General features: G+C 44.3%; 2 protein-coding genes across 3 annotated transcripts in view; one reads left to right on the top strand and one right to left on the bottom strand.

The window, feature by feature from the left end:
* ddx1 (DEAD (Asp-Glu-Ala-Asp) box helicase 1) overlaps positions 1–6562 on the bottom strand; it is a 40598-nt gene extending 34036 nt beyond the window's left edge. The window contains exons 1-5 of the mRNA XM_036976423.1: positions 6477–6562; positions 6301–6352; positions 4528–4591; positions 4391–4420; positions 3094–3190 (exon numbers count right to left, since the gene is read on the bottom strand). Coding sequence (XP_036832318.1) covers positions 3094–3190; positions 4391–4420; positions 4528–4591; positions 6301–6352; positions 6477–6492 — 259 coding nt within the window. The 5' untranslated portion in view covers positions 6493–6562. The remainder of the gene's footprint in view (positions 1–3093; positions 3191–4390; positions 4421–4527; positions 4592–6300; positions 6353–6476) is intronic.
* A 1699-nt stretch (positions 6563–8261) lies between these two features.
* nbas (NBAS subunit of NRZ tethering complex) overlaps positions 8262–27527 on the top strand; it is a 299089-nt gene continuing 279823 nt past the window's right edge. The window contains exons 1-9 of one of the 2 annotated variants that reach the window (XM_036976424.1): positions 8262–8405; positions 8508–8636; positions 9127–9178; positions 14695–14731; positions 14933–15010; positions 15854–15901; positions 16102–16145; positions 24030–24163; positions 25827–25960. In XM_036976424.1, coding sequence (XP_036832319.1) covers positions 8337–8405; positions 8508–8636; positions 9127–9178; positions 14695–14731; positions 14933–15010; positions 15854–15901; positions 16102–16145; positions 24030–24163; positions 25827–25960 — 725 coding nt within the window. In that variant the 5' untranslated portion in view covers positions 8262–8336. Of the gene's footprint in view, positions 8406–8488; positions 8637–9126; positions 9179–14694; positions 14732–14932; positions 15011–15853; positions 15902–16101; positions 16146–24029; positions 24164–25826; positions 25961–27527 lie in introns of those variants that run through there. The other variant, XM_036976425.1, reaches the window with a different exon arrangement.

Below are 27527 nucleotides of genomic sequence, written 5' to 3' on the forward strand. Positions count from 1 at the left end.
ACCTGTATTTGGGGAGTTTCTCCCATTCTTCTCTGCAGATCCTCTCAAGCTCTGTCAGGTTGGATGGGGAGCGTCGCTGTACAGATATTTTCACGTCTCTCCAGAGATGTTCGATCGGGTTCAAGTCCGGGCTCTGGCTGGGCCACTCAAGGACATTCAGAGACTTGTCCCGAAGCCACTCCTGTGTTGTCTTGGCTTTGTGCTTAGGGTTGTTGTCCTGTTGGAAGGTGAAGCTTCACCTCAGTCTGAGGTCCTGAGCAATCTGGAGCAGGTTTTGTCATGGAATAATCAGACTTTGTTGGTAACATATGTAAAATGTTTTATATTCATCATATGTTTGTAAGTTACTTCTCATCAAGAATGTTATTTTTGTATAATACAGTGGCAGGGTTGCAGTATCTGTTCTATGTCAAGACTAAGTTGCATAGGCCGCAGAGAGGGGAGAGGTCAAAGTATCATCATGTGTAAACATATCTCTTGGCTCCACAATGTCTGTGTGCCAGTCAGTGTGTCTCTGTGATCTTGTCAAGATAGGATTGGTTGTATCTAAATGACAATTTGATATATGCCTGTTGATATGGAGGATTGGTTTATGGTTCTGGGGTTTGAGTAAGGAGACAAAGCTGAACGATTTATGCTGTCTGACTATGTGTGTTTTTTGCTATTAAAGGATGGCAGTTGCAATGCAGAAGGGGCTCTCAGAGAATTCATTGAGAGACACTGAATTTATCTGAGTCACAGGATTGTGATAGAGCTGATATAATTAAAGATGGACTTTGATAACTAACTCTGACGTGTGTGGTTTGCTCCCATGATTTGGTAAATAGAGGAACATTTCCACGACAGTTTTCATCAAGGATCTCTCTGTACTTTGCGGCGTTCATCTTTCCCTCGATCCTGACTAGTCTCCCAGTCCCTGCTGCTGAAAAACATCCCCACAGCATGATGCTGCCACTACCATGCTTCACCGTAGGGATGGTGCCAGGTTTCCGCCAGATGTGACGCTTGGCATTCAGGCCAAAGAATTCAATTTTGTTTTCATCAGACCAGAGAATCTTGTTTCTCATGGTCTCAGAGTCTTTAGGAAAACTCCAAGCTAGCTGTCATGTGCCTTTTACTGAGGAGTGGCTTCCGTCTGGCCACGCTGGTGGAGTACTGCAGAGATGGTTGTCCTTCTGGAAGGTTCTCCCATCTCCACAGAGGAACTCTAGAGCTCTGTCAGAGTGACTACCACCTCCCTGACCAAGGCCCTTCTTCCCCGATTGTTCAGTTTGGCCGTTCGGCCAGCTCTAGGAAGAGTCCTGGTGGTTCCAAACTTCTTTCATTTAAGAATGATGGAGGCCATTGTGTTCTTGGGGACCTTCAATGCTGCAGAAATGTTTTGTTACCCTTCCCCAGATCTGTGCCTCGACACAATCCTGTCTCAGAGCTCCACGGACAATTCCTTCAACCTCATGGCTTGGTTTTTGCTCTGACATGCACTGTCAACTGTGGGACCTTATATAGACAGGTGTGTGCCTTTACAAATCATGTCCAATCAATTGAATTTACCACAGGTGGACTCCAATCAAGTTGTAGAAACATCTCAAGGAAGATAAATGGAAACAGGATGCACCTGAGCTCAATTTAGAGTCTCATAGCAAAGGGCCTGAATACTTATGTAAATAAGGTATTTCTGTTTTTAATGTTTTATCAATTTGCAAAGAAATCTAAAAATCTGTTTTTGCTTTGTCATTACGGGCTATTGTGATGTCATTATGGGGTATTGTGATGTCATTATGGGGTATTGTGATGTCATTATGGGGTATTGTGATGTCATTATGGGGTATTGTGATGTCATTATGGGGTATTGTGATGTCATTATGGGGTATTGTGATGTCATTATGGGGTATTGTGATGTCATTATGGGGTATTGTGATGTCATTATGGGGTATTGTGATGTCATTATGGGGTATTGGGATGTCATTATGGGGTATTGTGATGTCATTATGGGGTATTGTGATGTCATTATGGGGTATTGTGATGTCATTATGGGGTATTGTGATGTCATTATGGGGTATTGTGATGTCATTATGGGGTATTGGGATGTCATTATGGGGTATTGTGATGTCATTATGGGGTATTGTGATGTCATTATGGGGTATTGTGATGTCATTATGGGGTATTGTGATGTCATTATGGGGTATTGTGATGTCATTATGGGGTATTCTGTGTAGATTGATGAGGAAAAATGTGATTTATTCCATTGTAGAATAAGGATGTAACATAACACAATGTGGAAAAAGTCAAGTGGTCTGAATACTTTTCCCAAGGCTCTGTTTGTCCCAGATGGACCTCCATAGCCTCCACTGATCAGCTAAAACAAGATCAATGACTCAATACACACCTGTGTTGACTAGGCCGATACCATCTAAATGTACCCAGTTTATCAAGACATGTACCACTCAAATTACAATCTGACCGTGATGTTATGTAGTTAGTTTTTACCAAAGTCACATGTCTGAATGTATCACATGGCTGTCTGTGGGAAATGTTACCATCAATTTCCTCATTTAATGACATTGAATATTGATCTTGACCCCCCCCCCCCCCCAAAAAAAATCAGTACAGGCCCTAAAAAAAATCCATTACGGTTGTTGCCTAGATTGTGCCGGCCGCGACGCCACGCCGGAGAGAGCCGGCCAAGACGCCACGCCGGAGAGAGCCGGCCAAGACGCCACGCCGGAGAGCGCCGGCCAAGACGCCACGCCGGAGAGCGCCGGCCAAGACGCCACGCCGGAGAGCGCCGGCCAAGACGCCACGCCGGAGAGCGCCGGCCAAGACACCACGCCGGAGAGCGCCGGCCAAGACGCCACGCCGGAGAGCGCCGGCCAAGACGCCACGCCGGAGAGCGCCGGGCCAAGACGCCACGCCGGAGAGAGCCGGGCCAAGACGCCACGCCGGAGAGAGCCGGCCAAGACGCCACGCCGGAGAGAGCCGGCCAAGACGCCACGCCGGAGAGAGCCGGCCAAGACGCCACGCCGGATAGAGCCGGCCAAGACGCCACACCGGATAGCACTTATGACAGGGCAAAGATATGTCTGTCTGTCATACCTGCTCCACCAGTCTTCACAGCAGTTCTCCCCTTCTTCCCCTCCTGCTGGTCCTTCAGAGTCTCATACACTATCTGGATCACTGGGATACTGAAGGCCTAGAGAGGGAAGAGGGAGAGAGGAGGGGAAGAGAGGAGGGGAGGGGAAGGGAGGAAGAGGGGAGAAGGGAGAGGAGAAGGGAGAGGAGGAAGAGGAGGAGGGAGAGGAGGAGAAGGGAGAAGAGGAGAAGGGGAAGAGGAGAAGGGGAAGAGGAGAAGGTCTTTAACAGGTAGATATCTACCTGTAGCTTGGAGTAACATTCATTAAGTACATGCGTTCCACCACAGCTCCCAGCTACTATCCAATCAGAGCCGTATTGACATTATACCACCCCTGGTAAGCCACTATTGGCTTAAAAATAATTATAAAAATAGGTGCCGAGTGCTGATTGGATAAAAATACATTGTATATCAGACCGTATACCAAGGGTATGACAAAACATTTTCCCTCTTCTATTTACGTTGGTAACACGTTTATAACAGCAATAATGCCAGTCTGTTTGGTGAGCGCATTTGTCCGTCACCCAATATGTAGCCAGTTAGCGTGCTAGTATTGATCGTGGACTTTCCTCAAAAACCTTCTCAATTAAATGTTACCTGCAAAGTAGGTTTACCTGACAGAAAGATATGATTATTTCTTTCAATTCGGTGGCAATTGGTTTTTCAAACTCTGCCATGACACGTGTTGCAGCAGTAGACCCAACAGAAACACGACTCGATCCTCTTTCTAAACGCACAAATAACTGGTCTTTTGACGTGGTTTAAGCATGGACATGGACTCAGAACATATATTTCCCTTGTTTCTCTATTAAATAGTAGATGCTGGATTTGACAATAACACTGCATGGTAGAACATGTTTCAACGACCCCCTGACCTCTAGTAGATGCTGGATTTGACAATAACACTGTATGGGATGGTAGAACATGTTTCAGCGACCCCCTGGACTCTAGTAGATGCTGGATTTGACAATAACACTGTATGGGATGGTAGAACATGTTTCAGCGACCCCCTGGCCTATAGTAGATGCTGGATTTGACAATAACACTGTATGGTAGAACATGTTTCGACGACCCCCTGGCCTCTAGTAGATGCTGGATTTGACAATAACACTGTATGGTAGAACATGTTTCGACGACCCCCTGACCTCTAGTAGATGCTGGATTTGACAATAACACTGTATGGTAGAACATGTTTCGACGACCCCCTGGCCTCTAGTAGATGCTGGATTTGACCATATGGAGGAAAGGCGCTACACTCACCCCGGTCTTCCCGCTCCCAGTCTCTGCCGCCTGAACACAACAGAATCAACAACAGGTGGAGTCAATACACGGAATGTGGGAGGAGTCATTAAGTTAAGGTTGAACCGTTTTTTATATAAAAATTGCCATTTTCTCACCATGAGGACATCTCCTCCCCCCAGGATCAACGGAATGGACTCTGCCTGGATGTCTGTGGGGAGGCTGGAACAAACAATCACCAGTTACAACACTGGATGGCAATCTGAGCATGTGTAACAGTATAGACTTTACATCCGTCCCCTCGCCCCTACCTGGGCTCGAACCAGGAACACATTGACAACAGTCACCCTCGAAGCAGCGTTACCCATCGCTCCACAAAAGGTGTCAGAGAAAGCGACGTCACCGATTGAAATGCTACCACCGCCTAGCTAGCCATTTCGCATCGGCTACACATGGTTACACGATAACAATAGGGTTGTGGATAGTCAGATGAATAGAGTAGTTTGTTTACAACGTTATTAACATGCCTTGCGATAACAATAGTGTAACGATCCAGGGTTTATAAGCGAGGATATCGACTCTGGCGCTCGAGCTTCTGCAGCACAGTCGATAGAGCGCTGGACTTCGGGCTAGAAGGTCGAGGGTTCGAGATCTGCTCCCTGCCTGATTCATTACAATGTCCATAATAATCGTGTTTGGATGGACACCTCTGAAGTCGGGTTAGTGATGAGATTTTTGATAAAAGCATGAAATCGACAATCAAAATGAACCTTCCACCACAGTGACCATGTTGTTTTTGCATAGACTATTTGGAGTTTGGCTCCGTATAGACATGATTGGTTGACAGTAGATGGGGGCGGGTGGCACTGTATAAACAAACTCATGTCCTTCCTTGACCACTTCTTCATAACAGCTCTGTAAACCGGAAGAAGTATGAATGATCTGACTTCTGAGAGGCCGTATCAGCGTAAATGCTGCACGGTCAATGCAGACTGCAGATTCAAAGGCGCTGCACCGCCAGAGGGAAGTTTGCGCTACACGGTGTTGGCACATGCGCAGATAAAATACACCATTAACGCCGAATAAACTGATTACGGGTGCGTTCGTAAATTCACTCTGGAGTGCGCTCAGGTCGTTCGTAAATAAAGAGCGTTTCGGTCTCGGAGCGCACACTGGACGAGGAGTAGGGTTGAACCGAGCATTCTGACCTCACGACGACAGTCAAGCACCCAAGCTGCTTCCAGACACAAACGAGACAACACCTCACTCTCCCTAGCAGAGCTGGTTAGGCTGTTTTCATGTTATCCAGGGCGTTGGTGACGAACTGTGCTGCTGGCAACAATTTAATTACGCTTTGTTGCCGACGCTTACTGACACTGGCCATTTTCCACGGGTATTGAGCGTTCATAAATTCATTAGTTATTTTGGTATAGTTAGTCCATCTAGTCCGTATGGATACATTCATGGTGAGACATTGCTGGTCACTGATCAAATAAAATACGTTTAGTATTAACGTAGTTAAAGCAACACGATAATATATTAAACGAGATAACACCCTGGTTATCGTTACATAACTCAGTGACCTAACGTCCCTTACAGCTGGTTGGGTTTCTCAACTCCATATGAACATCTCGGTGGAGTTGCGAGGACACCGGGCGGAGCGCACCTCCCGGTCACATCGAGTCGCTGTCAATCGATATGACGAAACAGTCGGTGGTCGGTAATAGACACACACAAAAACGTTTTATTAATAAGTATGGATTTCAGCAAAAAAAATTCACGCAACTACAGAGGTCAAACATAGGTAAACGGCAATGGTTTAAGAATATACATTTTTACAAGTATCGAGTGACAGCGACTCGGAGGCTCAGTAGTCATAACTCAACTCCATTGATGTGATGGACATAGAGAGAAAACCTCGGATAACTTACAGCCAGTCCATCTCCTCGACTGCTTGGGCGATCTCAGGCATAACGCCCATTTCTGTGGACGAAAGGGAAACATTATTGTCAGAAAAAAGAACTTCAACCAATCTTAAATGCGTTCACTTATAGATAAGTACTGATAACAGTGAGAATACAGTAAAATATATATTTTCATTTCTTACCAGAAAACGCTGCCATATTTGCCAACGACTTTGACAAAAAACGGATGTGACGTGTCTCTTCTCACTAATTTAATGTCGCCACCAACTGTACGGGAAGTGAACTGGAAAACTATTTCAAATCCAATGCGCAAAAGGAAAAATTAAACATACAAAAGACAAACATAGATACACAAAAAAACATCCCACTACTTCATTCATAGTGGGGGGGGGGGGGGGGGGGGGGGGGGTGTTGTTATAAAATATATATATTTTGTTATTAAAACAAATCCATATAAAAAGTAAATGGGGAACACACTTATTTAATCTTTACTTAACGAGGCAAGATAGTTAAAAACAAATGCTTATTTACAGTGATCGCCTACCAAAAGGATATACATTATCGCAGCCCCCGACCCGCAGGAGGCCTTTTGCCTTTTGTTAGGCGATCATTGTATATATATATATATATATATAGGACAAAACACACATCACGACAAGGGAGACAACACAACACTACATAAAGAGAGACCGAAGACAACAACAAAGCATGGCAGCAACACATGACAACACAACATGGTAGCACCACAACATAACAACAACATGGTAGCAGCACATAACATGGTACAAACATTATTGGGCACAGACAACAGCACAAAGTCAAGAAGGTAGAGACAACAATACATCACACAAAGCAGCCACAACTGTCAGTAAGAGTGTCCATGATTGAGTCTTTGAAAAGAAAAGATTGAGATAAAACTGTCCAGTTTGAGTGTTTGTTGCAGCTCGTTCCAGTCGCTAGCTGCAGCGAACTGAAAAGAGGAGCGACCCAGGGATGTGTGTGCTTTGGGGACCTTTAACAGAATGTGACTGGCAGAACGGGTGTTGTATGTGGAGGATGAGGGCTGCAGTAGATATCTCAGATAGGGGGGAGTGAGGTCTAAGAGGGTTTTATAAATAAGCATCAACCAGTGGGTCTTGCGACGGGTAGACAGAGATGACCAGTTTACAGAGGTGTATAGAGTGCAGTGATGTGTCCTATAAGGAGCGTTGGTGGAAAATCTGATGGCCGAATGGTAAAGAACATCTAGCTTCTAGAGAGCACCCTGACCTGCTGATCTATAAATTACGTCTCCGTAATCTAACATGGGTAGGATGGTCATCTGAATCAGGGTTAGTTTGGCAGCTGGGGTGAAAGAGGAGCGATTACGATAGAGGAAACCAAGTCTAGATTTAACTTTAGCCTGCAGCTTTGCTATGTTAGGACAATATCACAGTACACAAGGGTCATACACATATTTATAATATAAACCGTTTTTTTTTTGTTGGCAGAATATTTCATTGTCTTTAAATATAGTTCAGTTTATTTTGTTTAATTTTTTCTTTTTGCAAGGTAATAAAATGTGGTGGTTTGTTTGTAAATGTACATCTGTAAATCTGACATTTTTCTGCATCTTTTGAACCGGTAGTAGCTCCTCTGAATGGTTTATTTTGGCTTTTTAATATAGTTTCCATAGGGCGAGTACTTTTAAAACATTATTATTTTAGGTCATTATCATTGATATGAGGCACATATATTAAAAACATCGACACGTTTTATGAATCGGTGTCTAATTTGATTCATTGTAACTCCGCCTTGGTAAAAAAAAAAAAAACACAGATGGAACAATTAGACAGATTTTTCACCCGATTTAAAAATGTGAAGCATTTCCGCTCACTACCAAATATGGTGATGAGAGGAAGCCCAGTGGCCGGCAGTGGGAGAAGATGACCCGAGAAGGATTTTGGCCGAAATTCTGCAAATATTCTCATCGATGAAACATTTAATCTGAAATTCAGTTTTCTGTTTCAGAACTAGAATATGTAACAAACAGAGTGGACTACATGTCCTACTTGCTTGTTCTGCCCACTATGATTCATTTTCTCTCATTGGAAACGACTGTTCTATCTTGGGTTAGTTATAATAGTCTTTGGTAAAACCGCCTTAAATGCCGAAATGTAAACCGCGTTTCGTTAAACAGTCCTCTTTCTTTTGTACCATCCTGTATTCCGTAGTTTGTGACAGAGTTTGGATCAACTATCCACGTAAACATGGCTGATGATAGCAACATTGACGTGGAAGATGAGAACATTTTGTATGATTTACTGATAAATACGGAATGGCCACCCGAGACCGACACTCAGGTTTGTACAAAAAAACGGATTCGGTTCATTGTTAATAACATATAGAGGGAAATGTCAAGTTGAAGTGATTGCTCACCCTGCAAGGTTCGCTAACGTTAGCTAGTAACGGTTAGCCACGTCGCAACACATCTTCCACTCAGTCATGGCTGATAACAGGTTATGGATTGGCATTGAATCAACATTACGTGCAGTTAAATATTCAGTCACCGTAAACAAATCTATGAAATAAAGGAGTTTAACTTCAGCGTTGAGGTGTATTTTGATATTTTTGTTTTTACTTTCCAAACGTTGGCTAACTAGTCTGTTGTGAATTTGTTGATGATGCTAAGTTAGCTGTCTTGACGTTACCATATTCTGTACTTTGTCCAGGGAAAATGTCTCGGCCCTAGTATCATCACACTGGTGTAAATTGGTTGGTTCCCAATCACACTGTAATTCAGGGTTTGTATAGAAAGATAAATAACAGTCTGTCACTCTCTGACATTTGCAGTTGCGAGGCAACAAGGAGCACAGTTCATCTGTTATTGCCAAGGCTGTGACAGGTAAGACGGGATCCTCGAGACATCTTTGTCCCTCGCTGATCTGGTTTTTCATACTGATCCCTTTTTAAATTCATGTTAAGAAAATAATGATCGTATTGGAAGCAAGCCCAAGGTTGCCTCCCAAGTCACCCTATATTCCCCTAGTGCATTACGTTTGACCAGAGCCTGCTGGGTCGTTACACCTACTCGGTTTGAGAAGTGTAACTTGGTATTAAATTATGTATTTATTTTTAATTTCACCTAATTTTGACATTCAGTCAAAAAGAGCACATGTTCAATTTAACACAACACATTTTTTTTCCCCATCTCAAGAGGTTAAATAAAACGAATGCTAATTTTCCATGAAGAAAAAGTGGTTGTTACAAGTGTTTTTGTGGTCGTGGAAGAAATTGATATGCTATTACTGTTATGATTTGAATATCAGATTAGTAGAACAAGGTGCTATACTCTTTACGTTGTGTTAAATGCTGTTTTATGTTAATCTACTCTGATTTCAGAGCACTCTCATCTGCGTGTTCCAGAGCGCAGAATAACTGATTAATTTCTGTACGCGAAACGCCTGTTGAATAAGACCAGTGTCAGTAAACATGGGAAAAAAACAGTTTTTAAATTGTTATCAGCAGTACAATCATATTTTGATCCACCTGCCCCAGATTTGAATGATCTACCTGCCCCTCACAGTTTTATAATCTACCTGCCCCAGATTATGCCGCTAAAATGACACCAAAAAAATATTATATGTTTTTAATGTTTCGAAAACAATAAATGGAATATTAGTAAGACGTAAGTAATGTGGTATAATTAATTAAACTTTTAACCAATAAGACAGATGTTCACCTGCCCCTTTAAGGGTGGGAGGTTACCTGTGATGTAAAACATACTTTAAAGTACTACTTAAGTCATTTTTGTTTGTTCTGTCTGTAAATTACTTTACTATTTATATTTCTGACAACATTTACTTCACTACGTTCCTAAAGATATTTTTTATTTTTACTCCATACATTTTCCCTGACACCCAAAACTACTCATTACATTTTGAATGATTAGCAAGAACATCCCTGGTCATCCCTACTAGCCTCTGATCTGGTGGACTCACTAAACAGAGAACATCCCTGGTCATCCCTACTGCCTCTGATCTGGAGGACTCACTAAGCAGAGAACATCCCTGGTCATCCCTACTGCCTCTGATTTGGTGGACTCACTAAACAGAGAACATCCCTGGTCATCCCTACTGCCTCTGATCTGGAGGACTCACTAAACAGAGAACATCCCTGGTCATCCCTACTGTCTCTGATCTGGAGGACTCACTAAACAGAGAACATCCCTGGTCATCCCTACTGCCTCTGATCTGGAGGACTCACTAAACAGAGAACATCCCTGGTCATCCCTACTGCCTCTGATCTGGAGGACTCACTAAACAGAGAACATCCCTGGTCATCCCTACTGCCTCTGATTTGGTGGACTCACTAAACAGAGACCATCCCTGGTCATCCCTACTGCCTCTGATCTGGAGGACTCACTAAACAGAGAACATCCCTACTACCTCTGATCTGGAGGACTCACTAAACAGAGAACATCCCTGGTCATCCCTACTACCTCTGATCTGGAGGACTCACTAAACAGAGAACATCCCTGGTCATCCCTACTGCCTCTGATCTGGCAGACTCACTAAACAGAGAACATCCCTACTACCTCTGATCTGGAGGACTCACTAAACAGAGAACATCCCTGGTCATCCCTACTACCTCTGATCTGGCAGACTCACTAAACAGAGAACATCCCTGGTCATCCCTACTACCTCTGATCTGGAGGACTCACTAAACAGAGAACATCCCTGGTCATCCCTACTGCCTCTGATCTGGCAGACTCACTAAACAGAGAACATCCCTACTACCTCTGATCTGGAGGACTCACTAAACAGAGAACATCCCTGGTCATCCCTACTGCCTCTGATCTGGCAGACTCACTAAACAGAGAACATCCCTGGTCATCCCTACTGCCTCTGATCTGGTGGACTCACTAAACAGAGACCATCCCTGGTCATCCCTACTGCCTCTGATCTGGTGGACTCACTAAACAGAGACCATCCCTGGTCATCCCTACTGCCTCTGATCTGGAGGACTCACTAAACAGAGAACATCCCTGGTCATCCCTACTGCCTCTGATCTGGAGGACTCACTAAACAGAGAACATCCCTGGTCATCCCTACTGCCTCTGATCTGGAGGACTCACTAAACAGAGAACATCCCTGGTCATCCCTACTGCCTCTGATCTGGTGGACTCACTAAACAGAGACCATCCCTGGTCATCCCTACTGCCTCTGATCTGGAGGACTCACTAAACAGAGAACATCCCTGGTCATCCCTACTGCCTCTGATCTGGAGGACTCACTAAACAGAGAACATCCCTGGTCATCCCTACTGCCTCTGATCTGGCAGACTCACTAAACAGAGAACATCCCTGGTCATCCCTACTGCCTCTGATTTGGTGGACTCACTAAACAGAGAACATCCCTGGTCATCCCTACTGCCTCTGATCTGGAGGACTCACTAAACAGAGAACATCCCTGGTCATCCCTACTGCCTCTGATCTGGAGGACTCACTAAACAGAGAACATCCCTGGTCATCCCTACTGCCTCTGATCTGGAGGACTCACTAAACAGAGAACATCCCTGGTCATCCCTACTGCCTCTGATCTGGTGGACTCACTAAACAGAGAACATCCCTGGTCATCCCTACTGCCTCTGATCTGGAGGACTCAATAAACAGAGAACATCCCTGGTCATCCCTACTGCCTCTGATCTGGAGGACTCACTAAACAGAGAACATCCCTGGTCATCCCTACTACCTCTGATCTGGAGGACTCACTAAACAGAGAACATCTCTGGTCATCCCTACTGCCTCTGATCTGGTGGACTCACTAAACAGAGAACATCCCTGGTCATCCCTACTGCCTCTGATCTGGAGGACTCACTAAACAGAGAACATCACTGGTCCTCCCTACTGCCTCTGATTTGGAGGACTCACAAAACACAGGCTTTGTTTGTAAAGGATGTCTGAGTGTTGGAGCGTGCCCCTGGCTATTCGTAAGTTAAAAAACAAAAGATGAATGATGCCCTCTGGTTAGCTTTATTATCAGGAATTTGAAATGATTTATACTTTTACTTTTAATACATGTTTATTTCATCAATTAAATTTACAATTGATACTTAAGTACATTTAATACCAAATACCTTTTTACACTTTTACTCAAGTAGTATTTTACTGGGTGAGTTTTACTTGAGTCATTTTCTATTAATTTATCTTTACTTTTACTGAAGTATGAAAACTGGGTCCTTTTTCCACCACTGGAGGTTGCCGTGGTAACACGATTGGAGTCATGTTTGTGCCTGTGAGATGGAGTCTGACTAGTAAACGCGTTGTCTTCTCTTCTCTAGCAGGTGAAATTAAAAACGTAGAAAAACGACCTGGCTTGTGGAACAAAACAATGAGAACGGAAACACAAGGACAAAGTCTCACTAAAGTAGACTTTCGTTTTCAAGTAAATGACACCATCTTTTATTACTGTGCACAGCACTTATTAAAACAAATCTTTCACTCAGCTCTTCAGGTGCACACAGCCCCCAGCCAGGCAGTGTTGAGGTGGGAAAGGCTAGATAGGATTCCTAGTTCTTTGACTTTGTTCGATTTCATTGACCAACTATGAAACAAAACAGGCAGAAAAACTTTGAAAACTTGACTGCAGCATTTATTTTACTGTGATCATACTTGACTTTTTAGTCACAAATGCGATTGAAATGTTGGCACTGTGGAGCCCACCAACATGGCTGGTGAAATACACATCTTATCTGCCAATGTCAAAATCTACCTGCACCAACGCTCTGGATAACAGTACAAACAGCCTAACCAGCTCCGCTGAAGTAATGTGGTCAGATTGAGGTGTTCTATAATTTGTGTCTGGAAGTAGCTGGGAACCTGACAGCCGTTGTGAACGCTCAGATCAAACCTACTCCTCTGCCAGAGGGTCCAGTGAGTGGTCAGAGAGAGCGAAACACTTTGAATTGACCAACGCCCAGAGCTCACTCGGAGCTGCACACTCTAGGTGTACTCTGGCACTCCAGAGGGAATTTACCGACACATCCGTCATTTGGAAGTTCTGCAAAGTTCCATTGTTAGTCCAACAGCTACATTAGTTGGTGTAGTTACTAAAACAGCTGGACGTCTTGATTGGCAGTAGATATTTCTGTACTTATTTACAGATTTGAATAGCACAGAAGTAGACAAAGGTGTCATGCCCTTTTTTTAAAACTGTTTCTGTAATTATTTATAGTTAGTCTGTTGTATTTGCAGTGAATGGAAGTTGGAAGTGATGTCACAATGTTTTTTTTTTTTTTTAGAATGTTGAAATAAGTCACATTTAAAGGGAATGAAGGAGGACAAAAATGAAAAGTTAAATCATGAAAATATATATTATATAGTCTGCGCATTTTAACGTTTTAGTGGTATTTCTAGCTAAAAACAGTAAGAGGAATATGAAGTATGATAAAGATTTCAAGTCAAAACATTTGTTTTCGCCAGTCCCTCTTAAAATGACTATACCAAATAAAGTAACAGGGTTGCCGATTTTAAAAAATTAATAATTTCTTCTTAAATCTGCCGATCAATCCCCTTGTGACAAGGGGAAAGGATTTCTGTTTCCAACAGGAAGTGGCATTTGAATGCAAACTTTTTTTTTCAAATTGTTAAAACGTTACTTTGCTGTCTTATCTATGGGTAACATGGTTGATGTGTTAAGCTCGACCCACTCAGTTTAACACCAGAACAGAGTTCAGAGTAGAACCGGCTTCCTTGCTTTTACTCTGGTTTGACACTGAACAAAAATATAAACGCAACCATTTCAAAGATTTTACTGAGGTACAGTTCACATGAGGAAATCAGTCCATTTTAAATTAATTTAGGCACAAATCTATGGATTTCACATGACTGGGAATACAGATATGCATCTATGCCCAACACTGTTAACTGCCTATTTGTGATCTTAAAAAAAAGTTAATGTTTTAAAAATGTCTAGCCGCCCGGAGTGGTAATCTAGCGTGATAGCCGCCCGGGGTGGTAATCTAGCGTGATAGCCGCCCGGGGTGGTAATCTAGCTGTTTAGCCGCCCGGGTTTAAACTTAAAGTTGGAAAGAGGAGATGTACAACGTTTAATGGACTAAGTGAGCTGCTTATCATCATTAATAAACACCAGAGGTGTGGACTCGAGTCACATGACTTGGTCCCACCTCTGGGGAAACACTACCGCTATTAGGAGAGGTTTATCCGCAATGGAAATAAAAGTTAAATAAATAAATGAATGAAGGCCTATTTAATTAATTCTGACGGGGTTGGCGCGACGCCCCTACGGAGCACCATTTCGGTAGTAACTGAACATTTTACCTATGTGCTGGAACACACTAGGACTTCAACATGTGTGATCCTAGCCACTCCTCACCGTGTCTTCTCCGTGTCTGTTGTAGGACCTTTTAGGTTCATCCTGCATTACCTGTGGTACAGGTAAGCTCTTTATATTACTCACATCGAAACGCATCAACTATTTCATTACTATTTACCCCTGTAGCCTGAAACTCTTTCCAGCTTCGTACAAACCGTATATCGTTTTTTGTCAAATTGACTTTACTAATGTTTATGCTGTTGTGTTGGTCCTCTTGTTGTGGTTTGTAACAGCTGACTGATTTATCTGTGATCTTGAACCAGTCCCTCTAGCTCCTCTCTACCTCCCGGCCTGGTCCGACTGGCCAACAAGCAGATCAACTGGCAACTGGTGCTAGCAAGGTATATAGTACAGTACACACGCAGGCACCACTCCGGGCCCTTCATAAATTCATATGAATTCAACCTCTGACCTTTGTTTATGTTTATTTGACTTTTTATTTTGACCTCGACGGCCATTGAGACCCAAGTTTTTTTTTACAAGGGAGCCATCAGGGTTAATTTAGCCAGATTTAGTTTGTCTTATGATTTAAATTATTATTTGTATTTTTGCCTTTATTTAACTAGTCCGTTAAGAACACATTCTTAGTTACAATTACTGGTCTAGGAACAGTGGGTTAACTGGTCTAGGAACAGTGGGTTAACTGGCCTAGGAACAGTGGGTTAACTGGTCTAGGAACAGTGGGTTAACTGGCCTAGGAACAGTGGGTTAACTGGCCTAGGAACAGTGGGTTAACTGGTCTAGGAACAGTGGGTTAACTGGTCTAGGAACAGTGGGTTAACTGGTCTAGGAACAGTGGGTTAACTGGTCTAGGAACAGTGGGTTAACTGGTCTAGGAACAGTGGGTTAACTGGTCTAGGAACAGTGGGTTAACTGGCCTAGGAACAGTGGGTTAACTGGCCTAGGAACAGTGGGTTAACTGGCCTAGGAACAGTGGGTTAACTGGCCTAGGAACAGTGGGTTAACTGGCCTAGGAACAGTGGGTTAACTGGTCTAGGAACAGTGGGTTAACTGCCTCGTTCAGGGGGCAGAAAGACAGATTTTTACCTTGTCTGCTCTGGGATTCGATCTTAGACCTTTCGGTGACTAGTCCAACGCTCTAAACCACTAGGCTACCTGCCGCCCCAGGTAGCCTAGTGGTTAGAAGGGGTTAGAAGTCCTAAATCTCTCTCCTCTCTCTCCAGTAATGGGAAGTTGCTGGCTGTGGTTCAGGACCAGTGTGTGGAGATCAGGTAATGATGTGAGATAGTGTGTCCGTTCTAAACTAAAATTACTCAAATGTAAAAAGTTTATCAGATGTTCTGTCTACTCAGTAGAACCCCTCCCAGTCAGCAGGGTGCTGTGTATAACTATCCGTAATTTGACCTTTTTAAGGTGACATGCAGAACGTTTGTGTATATTCTATTCTCCGTTGTTTTTTTCCCCCCACCAGGTCTGCGAGGGATGACTTTGGCTCTGTCATTGGGAAGTGTCAGGGTAAGTATCTTCTAAATCAACGAAACACTTATCAACACTTTGGTTCCTACCCTGTCACAATAACTCCTCCCTGGCATTTTCCTTTGTTGTCATGTCAAACACTGTATTCAAAGTGCCCACTGTTATATTCTAACTATCGAATTAGAAATAGCCTTCTACCTCCATGATTCCAATAGTTCACCAAAGTGTTTTGCTCTAAATTGTTTATTTATTATATTGATTTAAAAAAAATCATATCACAATTGCAACATTTGGTTCCAACATAAGGTCTAGATTGTTTTTATCGTGCAGTGTGGAAATGATCTGAAATGAGTGCAAACAAATTATTTTTGGTTGAACACTATATAAACCAATCAGAATGGAGAAAGACCCCATTGAAATCACTTAGAATGTATGTGTTCCCACCCCGGGATCACTCACTACTCATAGAGCACCCTGGGATCACTCACTACTCATAGAGCACCCTGGGATCACTCACTACTCATAGAGCACCCTGGGATCACTCACTACTCATAGAGCACCCTGGGATCACTCACTACTCATAGAGCACCCTGGGATCACTCACTACTCATAGAGCACCCTGGGATCACTCACTACTCATAGAGCACCCTGGGATCACTCACTACTCATAAAGCACCCTGGGATCACTCACTACTCATAAAGCAACCTGGGATCACTCACTACTCATAATGCACCCTGGGATCACTCACTACTCATAAAGCACCCTGGGATCACTCACTACTCATAGAGCACCCTGGGATCACTCACTACTCATAAAGCACCCTGGGATCACTCACTACTCATAGAGCACCCTGGGATCACTCACTACTCATAGAGCACCCTGGGATCACTCACTACTCATAGAGCACCCTGGGATCACTCACTACTCATAGAGCACCCTGGGATCACTCACTACTCATAGAGCACCCTGGGATCACTCACTACTCATAGAGCACCCTGGGATCACTCACTACTCATAGAGCACCCTGGGATCACTCACTACTCATAGAGCACCCTGGGATCACTCACTACTCATAGATCACCCTGGGATCACTCACTACTCATAGAGCACCCTGGGATCACTCACTACTCATAGAGCACCCTGGGATCACTCACTACTCATAAAGCACCCTGGGATCACTCACTACTCATAGAGCACCCTGGGATCACTCACTACTCATAGAGCACCCTGGGATCACTCACTACTCATAGAGCACCCTGGGATCACTCACTACTCATAGAGCACCCTGGGATCACTCACTACTCATAGAGCACCCTGGGATCACTCACTACTCATAGAGCACCCTGGGATCACTCACTACTCATAGAGCACCCTGGGATCACTCACTACTCATAGAGCACCCTGGGATCACTCACTACTCATAGAGCACCCTGGGATCACTCACTACTCATAGAGCACCCTGGGATCACTCACTACTCATAGAGCACCCTGAGATCACTCACTACTCATAGAGCACCCTGGGATCACTCACTACTCATAGAGCACACGGTGAACCTTAATCATGAAATACTGTTGAATAAGAGAGAATACAGTGATATGATAATTGCCATCATCACTGTTTTTGACATAGTGATTCACAGCACATTGGATGTTGTGTATCTGATGATTCTGACTAAGTGAAGTTCTGTATGTTCCGTCTTACTAAGCCACGCCCCTTTGTAATGTGAGCGGGTCAAAGACGCCACCCATCCCGTCTCTCCCAGGTTTTTATTGGCTCAATCCGCGTTGCTCTTGTAGTGTGAGATGGTAAGGTGATCAGCATTAGCCAATGAGAGCAGTGTTTTCCACTTCATACTTTTAATTTGAAAGTTGTAAATTGGCTAGTCCGTTGAGCCCTCTCCCGCTAGGATGAACGATATGCATCTCCTACTGATCTATTGGTAGGACAGGCGCCTGTCTGTCACAAAGCCAGCGACTACAAGGAAACGCAGTCTGCTGTCTGTCCTGCCTCCTGGTACAAATTGTGTGCGCTGTATTGGGTTGGTCTAATTTCTCTACACAGAGGAGCCTGGGGAGAGAGCGTGATTTTGGTGGAAATCCTCTTCGCCTAATTATTGATTTCTGCCCCCATTTTTCTTTGGCGTGTTTCACATAGCCAGCCACGCCGATTAGCGGCTCATAGTCGACTATTTACTGAGCTTTGACAACTAAACAGCAAGTGTTGACTAGTTTATACAGTGTGTTCAGAAAGTATTCAGACCCATTCACTTTTTCCAAATGTTGATACATTACATTTCTAACATGGATACAAAAAACATGTATCTCATCAATCTACACACAATACCCCGTAATGACATCACAATACCCCGTAATGACATCACAATACCCCGTAATGACATCACAATACCCCGTAATGACATCACAATACCCCGTAATGACATCACGATACCCCGTAATGACATCACGATACCCCGTAATGACATCACGATACCCCGTAATGACATCACAATACCCCGTAATGACATCACAATACCCCGTAATGACATCACAATACCCCATAATGACATCACAATACCCCATAATGACAAAGCGAAAACAATTATTATTTATTTTTTTCAAATGTATTTAAAAATATAAACCATATTTACATAAGTATTCAGACCCTTTACTATGAGACTCAAAATGTAGATCAGGTGCATCCTGATCAGGTGCATTGTGTTATTAAATTATTAAGTCTCTGAATGTCCTTGAGTGGCCAAGCCAGAGCCCCGACTTGAACCCAATCAAACCTCTTTGGAGAGACGTGAAAATAGTTGTGCAACGACGCTCCCCATTCATCCTGACAGAGCTTGAGAGGATCTGCAGAGAAGAATGGGAGAAACTTCCCAAATAAAGGTGTGCCAAGCTTGTAGCGTCATACCCAAGAAGACTGGAGGCTGCAATCACTGCCAAAGGTGCTTCAACAAAGTACTGAGTAAAGGGTCTGAAGTAAATGTCATATTTCAGATTTTTAATTTTTTTTAATTCGCCAACATTACAAAAACAAGTTTTAGCTTTGTCATTATGAGGTATTGTGATGTCATTATGAGGTATTGTGATGTCATTATGAGGTATTGTGATGTCATTATGAGGTATTGTGATGTCATTATGAGGTATTGTGATGTCATTATGAGGTATTGTGATGTCATTATGAGGTATTGTGTGTCGATAAAGAAAATAATTGAATACATTTTGGAAGAAGCGCTGTAACGTAACAAAGTGGGGTCTGAATACTTCCTGAAGGCCCCTGGTGTCTGACTGACTGAATAAAGTCCATTTCCTATTCCCCTTTTGTCATGGCTATATTTCCACGCTATCGCATCAGGGCAATTAAACCAAAAGGATTTTCTCGGTTTAATTTCCTAGGATGTCGGGGCTTGCCAGACTGTGACGCTAAAGAGAGTGACAACGGTCCTCGTCAGTCAGTGTAGCCTAACCAATCACGTTGGTGAGAGCGAGACACTCATTAGTCTGCCTAATTTACGTAGGCGGCTGATGGACCCAAGACTTCATGGTGACCATCTACAGAGGAAGGAGGAAAACCTTCGATGAAGATGGTGAATCATCACTGCAGGATGTAGTGTCGAGAGCTTTATTCTGGTCCAGATATTATCGTTCGGGTCCCTCGGGGGCATCCCCTCGAATTTTTAAACAATATTCAGAAATGCGTTGACCTTTAGTAGGGACTGACTGTCTGAGTTAATCATCAGACATGAATGGAATTCATTAGTGATGCGTATTTCCTGCCGCTTTCTGACGAGGGAACCAGAACGCACATCTGCGTGTGTCTGCGGTGCGCTCATCTGCCCGCTCTGTGTTGCCGTTAGCAGTGACGCTAATCTTCTGGTAGATGGGAAGTCTTAAACCCCCCCCCCCCCCCCCCAAAAAAAAAGACTTCTCAATTAAATGTTAACTGGAAAGTAGACTATACCTACCTGGCAGAATGATATGATTTGTTTTAGTCCAGTTGGGTATTTGTTGTTATGGAAACTACCATAGCATGCACTTCATATACACTGCATTACAGCAGCCTCTTGCTAGGTTGAATTAAATGGTAAAATGCCCCCCCCCCCAGGCCTGACTTCTTCTGTTTGGCTGGCCACTCTATGTAGTGGAAAACACTCAGAGAGAAGACAGGTTAAATGAAGAAGCCAGTGAGGTGATGTCATTGTGTAGTATTATAGGTATATATTGTAGTATTATATATATATATTATAGTATTATAGATATATATTATAGTATTATAGTATTATAGATATTATAGTATTATATATATATTATAGTATTATCGATATATGTATTATAGATATGTATTATAGTATTATATATATATTATAGTATTATAGATATATATATTATAGTATTATTTATTTATATATATATATATATATATATATATATATATATATATATATATATATATATATATATAGTAATTTCATTTCTTCTATGCCATTACATTATCATTTAGAGTCTGTTATGCTTCCCTGGCCAGTTCTAAAAACCTACAGGAATAACGGTTGTTTTAATGTGAGGCGACGTTACCATGGCTGTTCTCCCTCCACACGGTAACCGAGTGATGCTGCTTTGAACTCCAATATGCTTCCTTTTCCTGTTTCTAACCACACACCACACCACACCACACCACACACACCACACCACACCACACACACCACACCACACCACACACACCACACCACACACTAAACTCCAATATGCTTCCTTTTCCTGTTTCTAACCACACACCACACACACCACACACACTAAACTCCAATATGCTTCCTTTTCCTGTTTCTAACCACACACCACACACACAACACATACACACACACACACACACCAATATGCTTCCTTTTCCTGTTTCTAACCACACACCACCCACACACACACACACACGCACCACACACATACACACACACACACCCCCCCCACACCCCACACACACACACACACCACACACACACTGTAAACTCCAATGTGCTGCCATATCAGAGTCGACTGGAAGTGATTTTTGTTGTCCTTACTCAAACTAATAGTCACTGTGACTCTTAAGTGGGAACAGATTTGAGTTGCATCAGCTGGCAAATTGACTAAGTACATTGAACTTTAAGCTCATTGTTAATTAAATGCACAACTTATTAGGCGGCTTGAACTCTAAACAGATGGAAATAAATTGTTCGTATTAAGTTGATGGAACTGTGAATATGCATTTTCTAACTCCGATGTTTGTTTGTTACATAAACCTCTCAATATCAATATTTTCAAGCTTTTTTGCTACTTAATTAAGAAAAAATATTTTCTTAACTTAAACTTTTTTTTGGTGCTATGAAGCGTTTTTCTTTGTGTTTCCCAACGTCAAAGAACGCATTTAATCTGTTTTCTAACACTACAACTTAATGAAGAAATCACTGTGTCACATTGACATTTTTTAAATTTTTTTAAAATTAACAATAGCTGAACAGAGAATTCAGTAGGGAAAGTTAATGCTCCTGTCGGTCTTGTTCAAAGCCTTTTCAGTAGGGAAAGTTAATGCTCCTGTCGGTCTTGTTCAAAGCCTTTTCAGTAGGGAACCTTAATGCTCCTATCGGTCTTGTTCAAAGCCTTTTCAGTAGGGAAAGTTAATGCTCCTGTCGGTCTTGTTCAAAGCCTTTTCAGTAGGGAAAGTTAATGCTCCTGTCGGTCTTGTTCAAAGCCTTTTCAGTAGGGAAAGTTAATGCCCCTATCGGTCTTGTTCAAAGCCTTTTCAGTAGGGAAAGTTAATGCTCCTATCGGTCTTGTTCAAAGCCTTTTCAGTAGGGAAAGTTAATGCTCCTATCGGTCTTGTTCAAAGCCTTTTCAGTAGGGAAAGTTAATGCTCCTGTCGGTCTTGTTCAAAGCCTTTTCAGTAGGGAACCTTAATGCTCCTATCGGTCTTGTTCAAAGCCTTTTCAGTAGGGAACCTTAATGCTCCTATCGGTCTTGTTCAAAGCCTTTTCAGTAGGGAAAGTTAATGCTCCTGTCGGTCTTGTTCAAAGCCTTTTCAGTAGGGAAAGTTAATGCTCCTGTCGGTCTTGTTCAAAGCCTTTTCAGTAGGGAAAGTTAATGCCCCTATCGGTCTTGTTCAAAGCCTTTTCAGTAGGGAAAGTTAATGCTCCTATCGGTCTTGTTCAAAGCCTTTTCAGTAGGGAAAGTTAATGCTCCTATCGGTCTTGTTCAAAGCCTTTTCAGTAGGGAAAGTTAATGCTCCTGTCGGTCTTGTTCAAAGCCTTTTCAGTAGGGAAAGTTAATGCTCCTGTCGGTCTTGTTCAAAGCCTTTTCAGTAGGGAAAGTTAATGCTCCTATCGGTCTTGTTCAAAGCCTTTTCAGTAGGGAAAGTTAATGCTCCTGTCGGTCTTGTTCAAAGCCTTTTCAGTAGGGAAAGTTAATGCTCCTGTCGGTCTTGTTCAAAGCCTTTTCAGTAGGGAAAGTTAATGCTCCTGTCGGTCTTGTTCAAAGCCTTTTCAGTAGGGAAAGTTAATGCTCCTGTCGGTCTTGTTCAAAGCCTTTTCAGTAGTTTCAGAACTGGCATCGTGTAGTTAGTTGCCCGACCGACAGACCAGTTTAACTACACTGACGATTACAATTATTATGTTTTTTTTATTTTAACTTTTATTATTTATAACCCGTGGTTGTTTATCGCCCTTCGTTGAATGTTCTAGACGGAAGTCCCCCCTGAATAAAAGGGTCTGCTAAATGATCAAACTTAAAGTTTTAAAAAATGTAGTTGCAAAGCATGCTGGGTATTACACTAATCACTTCTCTATTTTTCTGGTTGCTTAAATTCTAATCGTTTTCTTATTTCAGTATGTGACATATCAAGAGTGTAGAGAATCGTTATACAGTCTAAACTGCCGTGAAAATATATTTTCCATCACCAAAAATATTGTATTTTCAGCTGTTTTGAAACTGGTGTAGAAAGACGCAAAGACCGAACATAAGAACGGGAAGCGTAGAAATAACCTACGTAGAACAGATCTACCACTTCTTAGTTTGCTTTTTAACGAGAGTGACTGATCTATAACACATTTCTATGTGCATTTGGTCAGGTCGCTCCAAAAACATGGTAGATACTGCATCTGTAAACATTTTAGTACCTCGTTGTCCTGACCAGATCATGACTATATCATCTGGGTAAATATCTGTAAACATTTTAGTACCTCGTTGTCCTGACCAGATCGTGACTATATCATCTGGGTAAATATCATGAGAATTACTGCCTGTCTCATGGTTAATTGATCGGCTAATTAACATAAACACGTTTATTATCTCCAATCTTTGAAGCATTTAGAACAGTCTAAATCCATGTTAATATAGCCTCCAGCATCCCAATAAATCCCTTATTGATTTTAGGCAGGCGTAAAGAAACACGATATGAAGAGAGTGTATTTCAGAGCATACAGTAGGTGAACTCCGTCTGTTACCAGGCTACGCTCCTTAGGCTGGAGTTCATTTAGCAGACAAGGTATGCTCAAGTCCTGAGCCATTTTTATTATTTTTAAATATTATATGATTTAGAGTAAGACAACTATAATTTGAATTTGGCTGAATAAAATGTAAAGGATATTTCTCCTGTTCTGGAAGGAGTGTCAAAGGGATAATTTGGAACAGGTCCTGTCCTACACTAGATTTACATTTAGTTGGTAACTTTTTGGTTGTGAATGACACAAACATCATCGTGTTTTACAAGTCAACACATGAGCTGCGTTGACTGTAGGATATTCATATGGGGAAAGTAGCTGCAGAACTGTGTGAGTGATATGGTGTGTGTCATAGTGTGTGTGTGAGTGATATGGTGTGTGTCATAGTGTGTGTGTGTGTGTGTGAGTGATATGGTGTGTGTAATAATGTGTGTGTGTGTGTTACAGTGCCGAAGGACCCCAGTCCCCAGTGGCGGAGGGTGGTGTGGTCCCATGACTGTGCCCTGCTGGCGTACGCTGACAGTACCGGTACCGTGCGCGTCTTCGACCTCATGGGCAGCGAACTGTTCGTCATCCCCCCGGTAACCACATAAACACACTCATACATATGCACACATATACACACAATGGGCTGGTAGATGTGGTGTTCTGGTGAGAAGTCAGACTCTGGGCTCCGGAGAGGGGGGTCAGTCAGGCTATGCTGCTGTACGCCCCCCATGCTCCTCTCTCTCCTCTCTTTCCCCCCCGGTCTCTCTCTCTCCTCTCTTTCCCCCCCGGTCTCTCTCTCTCCTCTCTTTCCCCCCCGGTCTCTCTCTCTCCTCTCTTTCCCCCCCGGTCTCTCTCTCTCCTCTCTTTCCCCCCCGGTCTCTCTCTCTCCTCTCTTTCCCCCCCGGTCTCTCTCTCTCCTCTCTTTCCCCCCCGGTCTCTCTCTCTCCTCTCTTTCCCCCCCGGTCTCTCTCTCTCTCCTCTCTTTCCCCCCCGGTCTCTCTCTCTCCTCTCTTTCCCCCCCCGGTCTCTCTCTCTCCTCTCTTTCCCCCCCCGGTCTCTCTCTCTCCTCTCTTTCCCCCCCCGGTCTCTCTCTCTCCTCTCTTTCCCCCCCGGTCTCTCTCTCTCCTCTCTTTCCCCCCCGGTCTCTCTCTCTCCTCTCTTTCCCCCCCGGTCTCTCTCTCTCTCCTCTCTTTCCCCCCTCTCTCTCTCCTCTATTCCCCCCCGGTCTCTCTCTCTCTCTCCTCATTCCCCCCGGTCTCTCTCTCTCTCCTCATTCCCCCCGGTCTCTCTCTCTCTCCTCTTCCTCCCCCCGGTCTCTCTCTCCTCTTCCTCCCCCCGGTCTCTCTCTCCTCTTCCTCCCCCCGGTCTCTCTCTCCTCTTCCTCCCCCCGGTCTCTCTCCTCTTACCCCCCCTCGGTCTCTCTCTCCTCTTACCCCCCCCCGGTCTCTCTCTCCTCTTACCCCTCCCTCGGTCTCTCTCTCCTCTTACCCCCCCCTCGGTCTCTCTCTCCTCTTCCTCCCCCCAAGGTCTCTCTCTCCTCTTACCCCCCCCGGTCTCTCTCTCCTCTTACCCCCCCTCGGTCTCTCTCTCCTCTTACCCCCCCCCGGTCTCTCTCTCCTCTTACCCCTCCCTCGGTCTCTCTCTCCTCTTACCCCCCCCCGGTCTCTCTCTCTCCTCTTCCTCCCCCCAAGGTCTCTCTCTCCTCTTACCCCCCCCTCGGTCTCTCTCTCCTCTTACCCCCCCTCGGTCTCTCTCTCCTCTTACCCCTCCCTCGGTCTCTCTCTCCTCTTACCCCTCCCTCGGTCTCTCTCTCCTCTTACCCCTCCCTCGGTCTCTCTCTCCTCTTACCCCCCCCCGGTGTCTCTCTCTCCTCTTACCCCCCCCCGGTCTCTCTCTCTCCTCTTCCTCCCCCCAAGGTCTCTCTCTCCTCTTACCCCCCCCGGTCTCTCTCTCCTCTTACCCCTCCCTCGGTCTCTCTCTCCTCTTACCCCCCCCCGGTCTCTCTCTCCTCTTACCCCCCCCTCGGTCTCTCTCTCCTCTTACCCCCCCTCGGTCTCTCTCTCCTCTTACCCCCCCCCGGTCTCTCTCTCTCCTCTTTCCCTGATAGTGTTATTTATGTATCGTTATTTCAAAGTATTTGATCTTCGTGATCTTTGTTGTCTTGATAAGTAGTAAAATCCTCATGGTTCATCAGATGGTATGAGACGATGTAAGAGCAGGTTAAATGGATCCCCTGTCTCTCTAACTCCTCCCCAGATGGCCAGTTTCCCGGGTGATTTCAGCTACGCCGCAGCAGGCCTGATCTTCCTGGAGTACACGGCCAGTGCTCAGTGGTCGGCTGAGCTGCTCGTCATCACATACGGGGGCGGGCTCAAGAGCTACCTCGTCAGGTATTGGCTCATTGTCATCTTAACCCCTCCGCTTGAACTTTCCGTGTGTGTGTGTGTGTGTGTGTGTGTGTGTGTGTGTGTGTGTGTAAACTCTGAGGTGAGTGGCTTGTCTGTTCCATTACCAGACCGTCTGCTGTCTAATCCTTGTTCAAACACAGACCGTGTGTGTGTGTGTGTTTGGCTGTGTGTGTGTGTGTGTGTGTTTGGCTGTGTGTGTGTGTTTGGCTGTGTGTGTGTGTTTGGCTGTGTGTGTGTGTGTGTTTGGCTGTGTGTGTGTGTGTGTGTGTGTGTGTGTGTGTGTTTGGCTGTGTGTGTGTGTTTGGCTGTGTGTGTGTGTTTGGCTGTGTGTGTGTGTGTGTGTTTGGCTGTGTGTGTGTGTGTGTGTGTGTGTGTTTGGCTGTGTGTGTGTGTTTGGCTGTGTCTGTGGACTAATTAACTGTTCGCTGGGTTTCAAACGGGAATCGATAAATCTTGTGAGTGTCCATGCATGTTAATGTCCGGAAGATTCTCACGATTAATATCCATGAAATTGTTCTCAGTAGAAATATCCGCCGTTGTAGCCAAACATTAGTCTCAACGATATGGACTGTTTGAATCAATCCATCACATTTATCTATAAAGCCCTTTTTACATCAGCAAAGTGCTGTTCAGAAACCCCAAGCAGCAAGCAATGCAGGTGTAGAAGCTCTACTGTACTGGGGGTCACAAAGTGCTGTACAGAAACCCAGCCTGAAACCCCAAGCAGCAAGCAATGCAGGTGTAGAAGCACGGTGGCTAGGAAAAACTCCCTAGAAAGGCCAAAACCTAGGAAGAAACCTAGAGAGGAACCAGGCTCTGAGGAGTGACCAGTCCTCTACTGGGTAGAGAGGAACCAGGCTCTGAGGGGTGACCAGTCCTCTACTGGGTAGAGAGGAACCAGGCTCTGAGGGGTGACCAGTCCTCTACTGGGTAGAGAGGAACCAGGCTCTGAGGGGTGACCAGTCCTCTTCTGTCTGTACTGTGTAGACCAGAGGAACCAGGCTCTGAGGGGTGACCAGTCCTCTACTGGCTGTACTGTGTAGAGGAACCAGGCTCTGAGGGGTGACCAGTCCTCTACTGGGTAGAGAGGAACCAGGCTCTGAGGGGTGACCTGTCCTCTACTGACTGTACTGGGTAGAGAGGAACCAGGCTCTGAGGGGTGGCCAGTCCTCTTCTGGATGTACCGGGTAGAGAGGAACGAGGCTCTGAGGGGTGGTCAGTCCTCTACTGGCTGTACCGGGTAGAGAGGAACCAGGATCTGAGGGGTGACCAGTCCTCTACTGGCTGTACTGGGTAGACCAGAGGAACCAGGGTCTGAGGGGTGGCCAGTCCTCTTCTGGCTGTACTGGGTAGACCAGAGGAACCAGGCTCTGAGGGGTGACCAGTCCTCTACTCGGACTGGGCCAACCAGGCTGGATATAACCCCAACTACTTTGCCAAAGTATAGCCCCCACACCACTAGAGAGATATCTTCAACCACCAACTTACCATCCTGAGACAAGGCTGAGTACAGCCCCCACACCACTAGAGAGATATCTTCAACCACCAA

Source organism: Oncorhynchus mykiss, chromosome 4 (assembly GCF_013265735.2).
Source record: "Oncorhynchus mykiss isolate Arlee chromosome 4, USDA_OmykA_1.1, whole genome shotgun sequence".
NCBI lineage: Eukaryota > Metazoa > Chordata > Actinopteri > Salmoniformes > Salmonidae > Oncorhynchus > Oncorhynchus mykiss.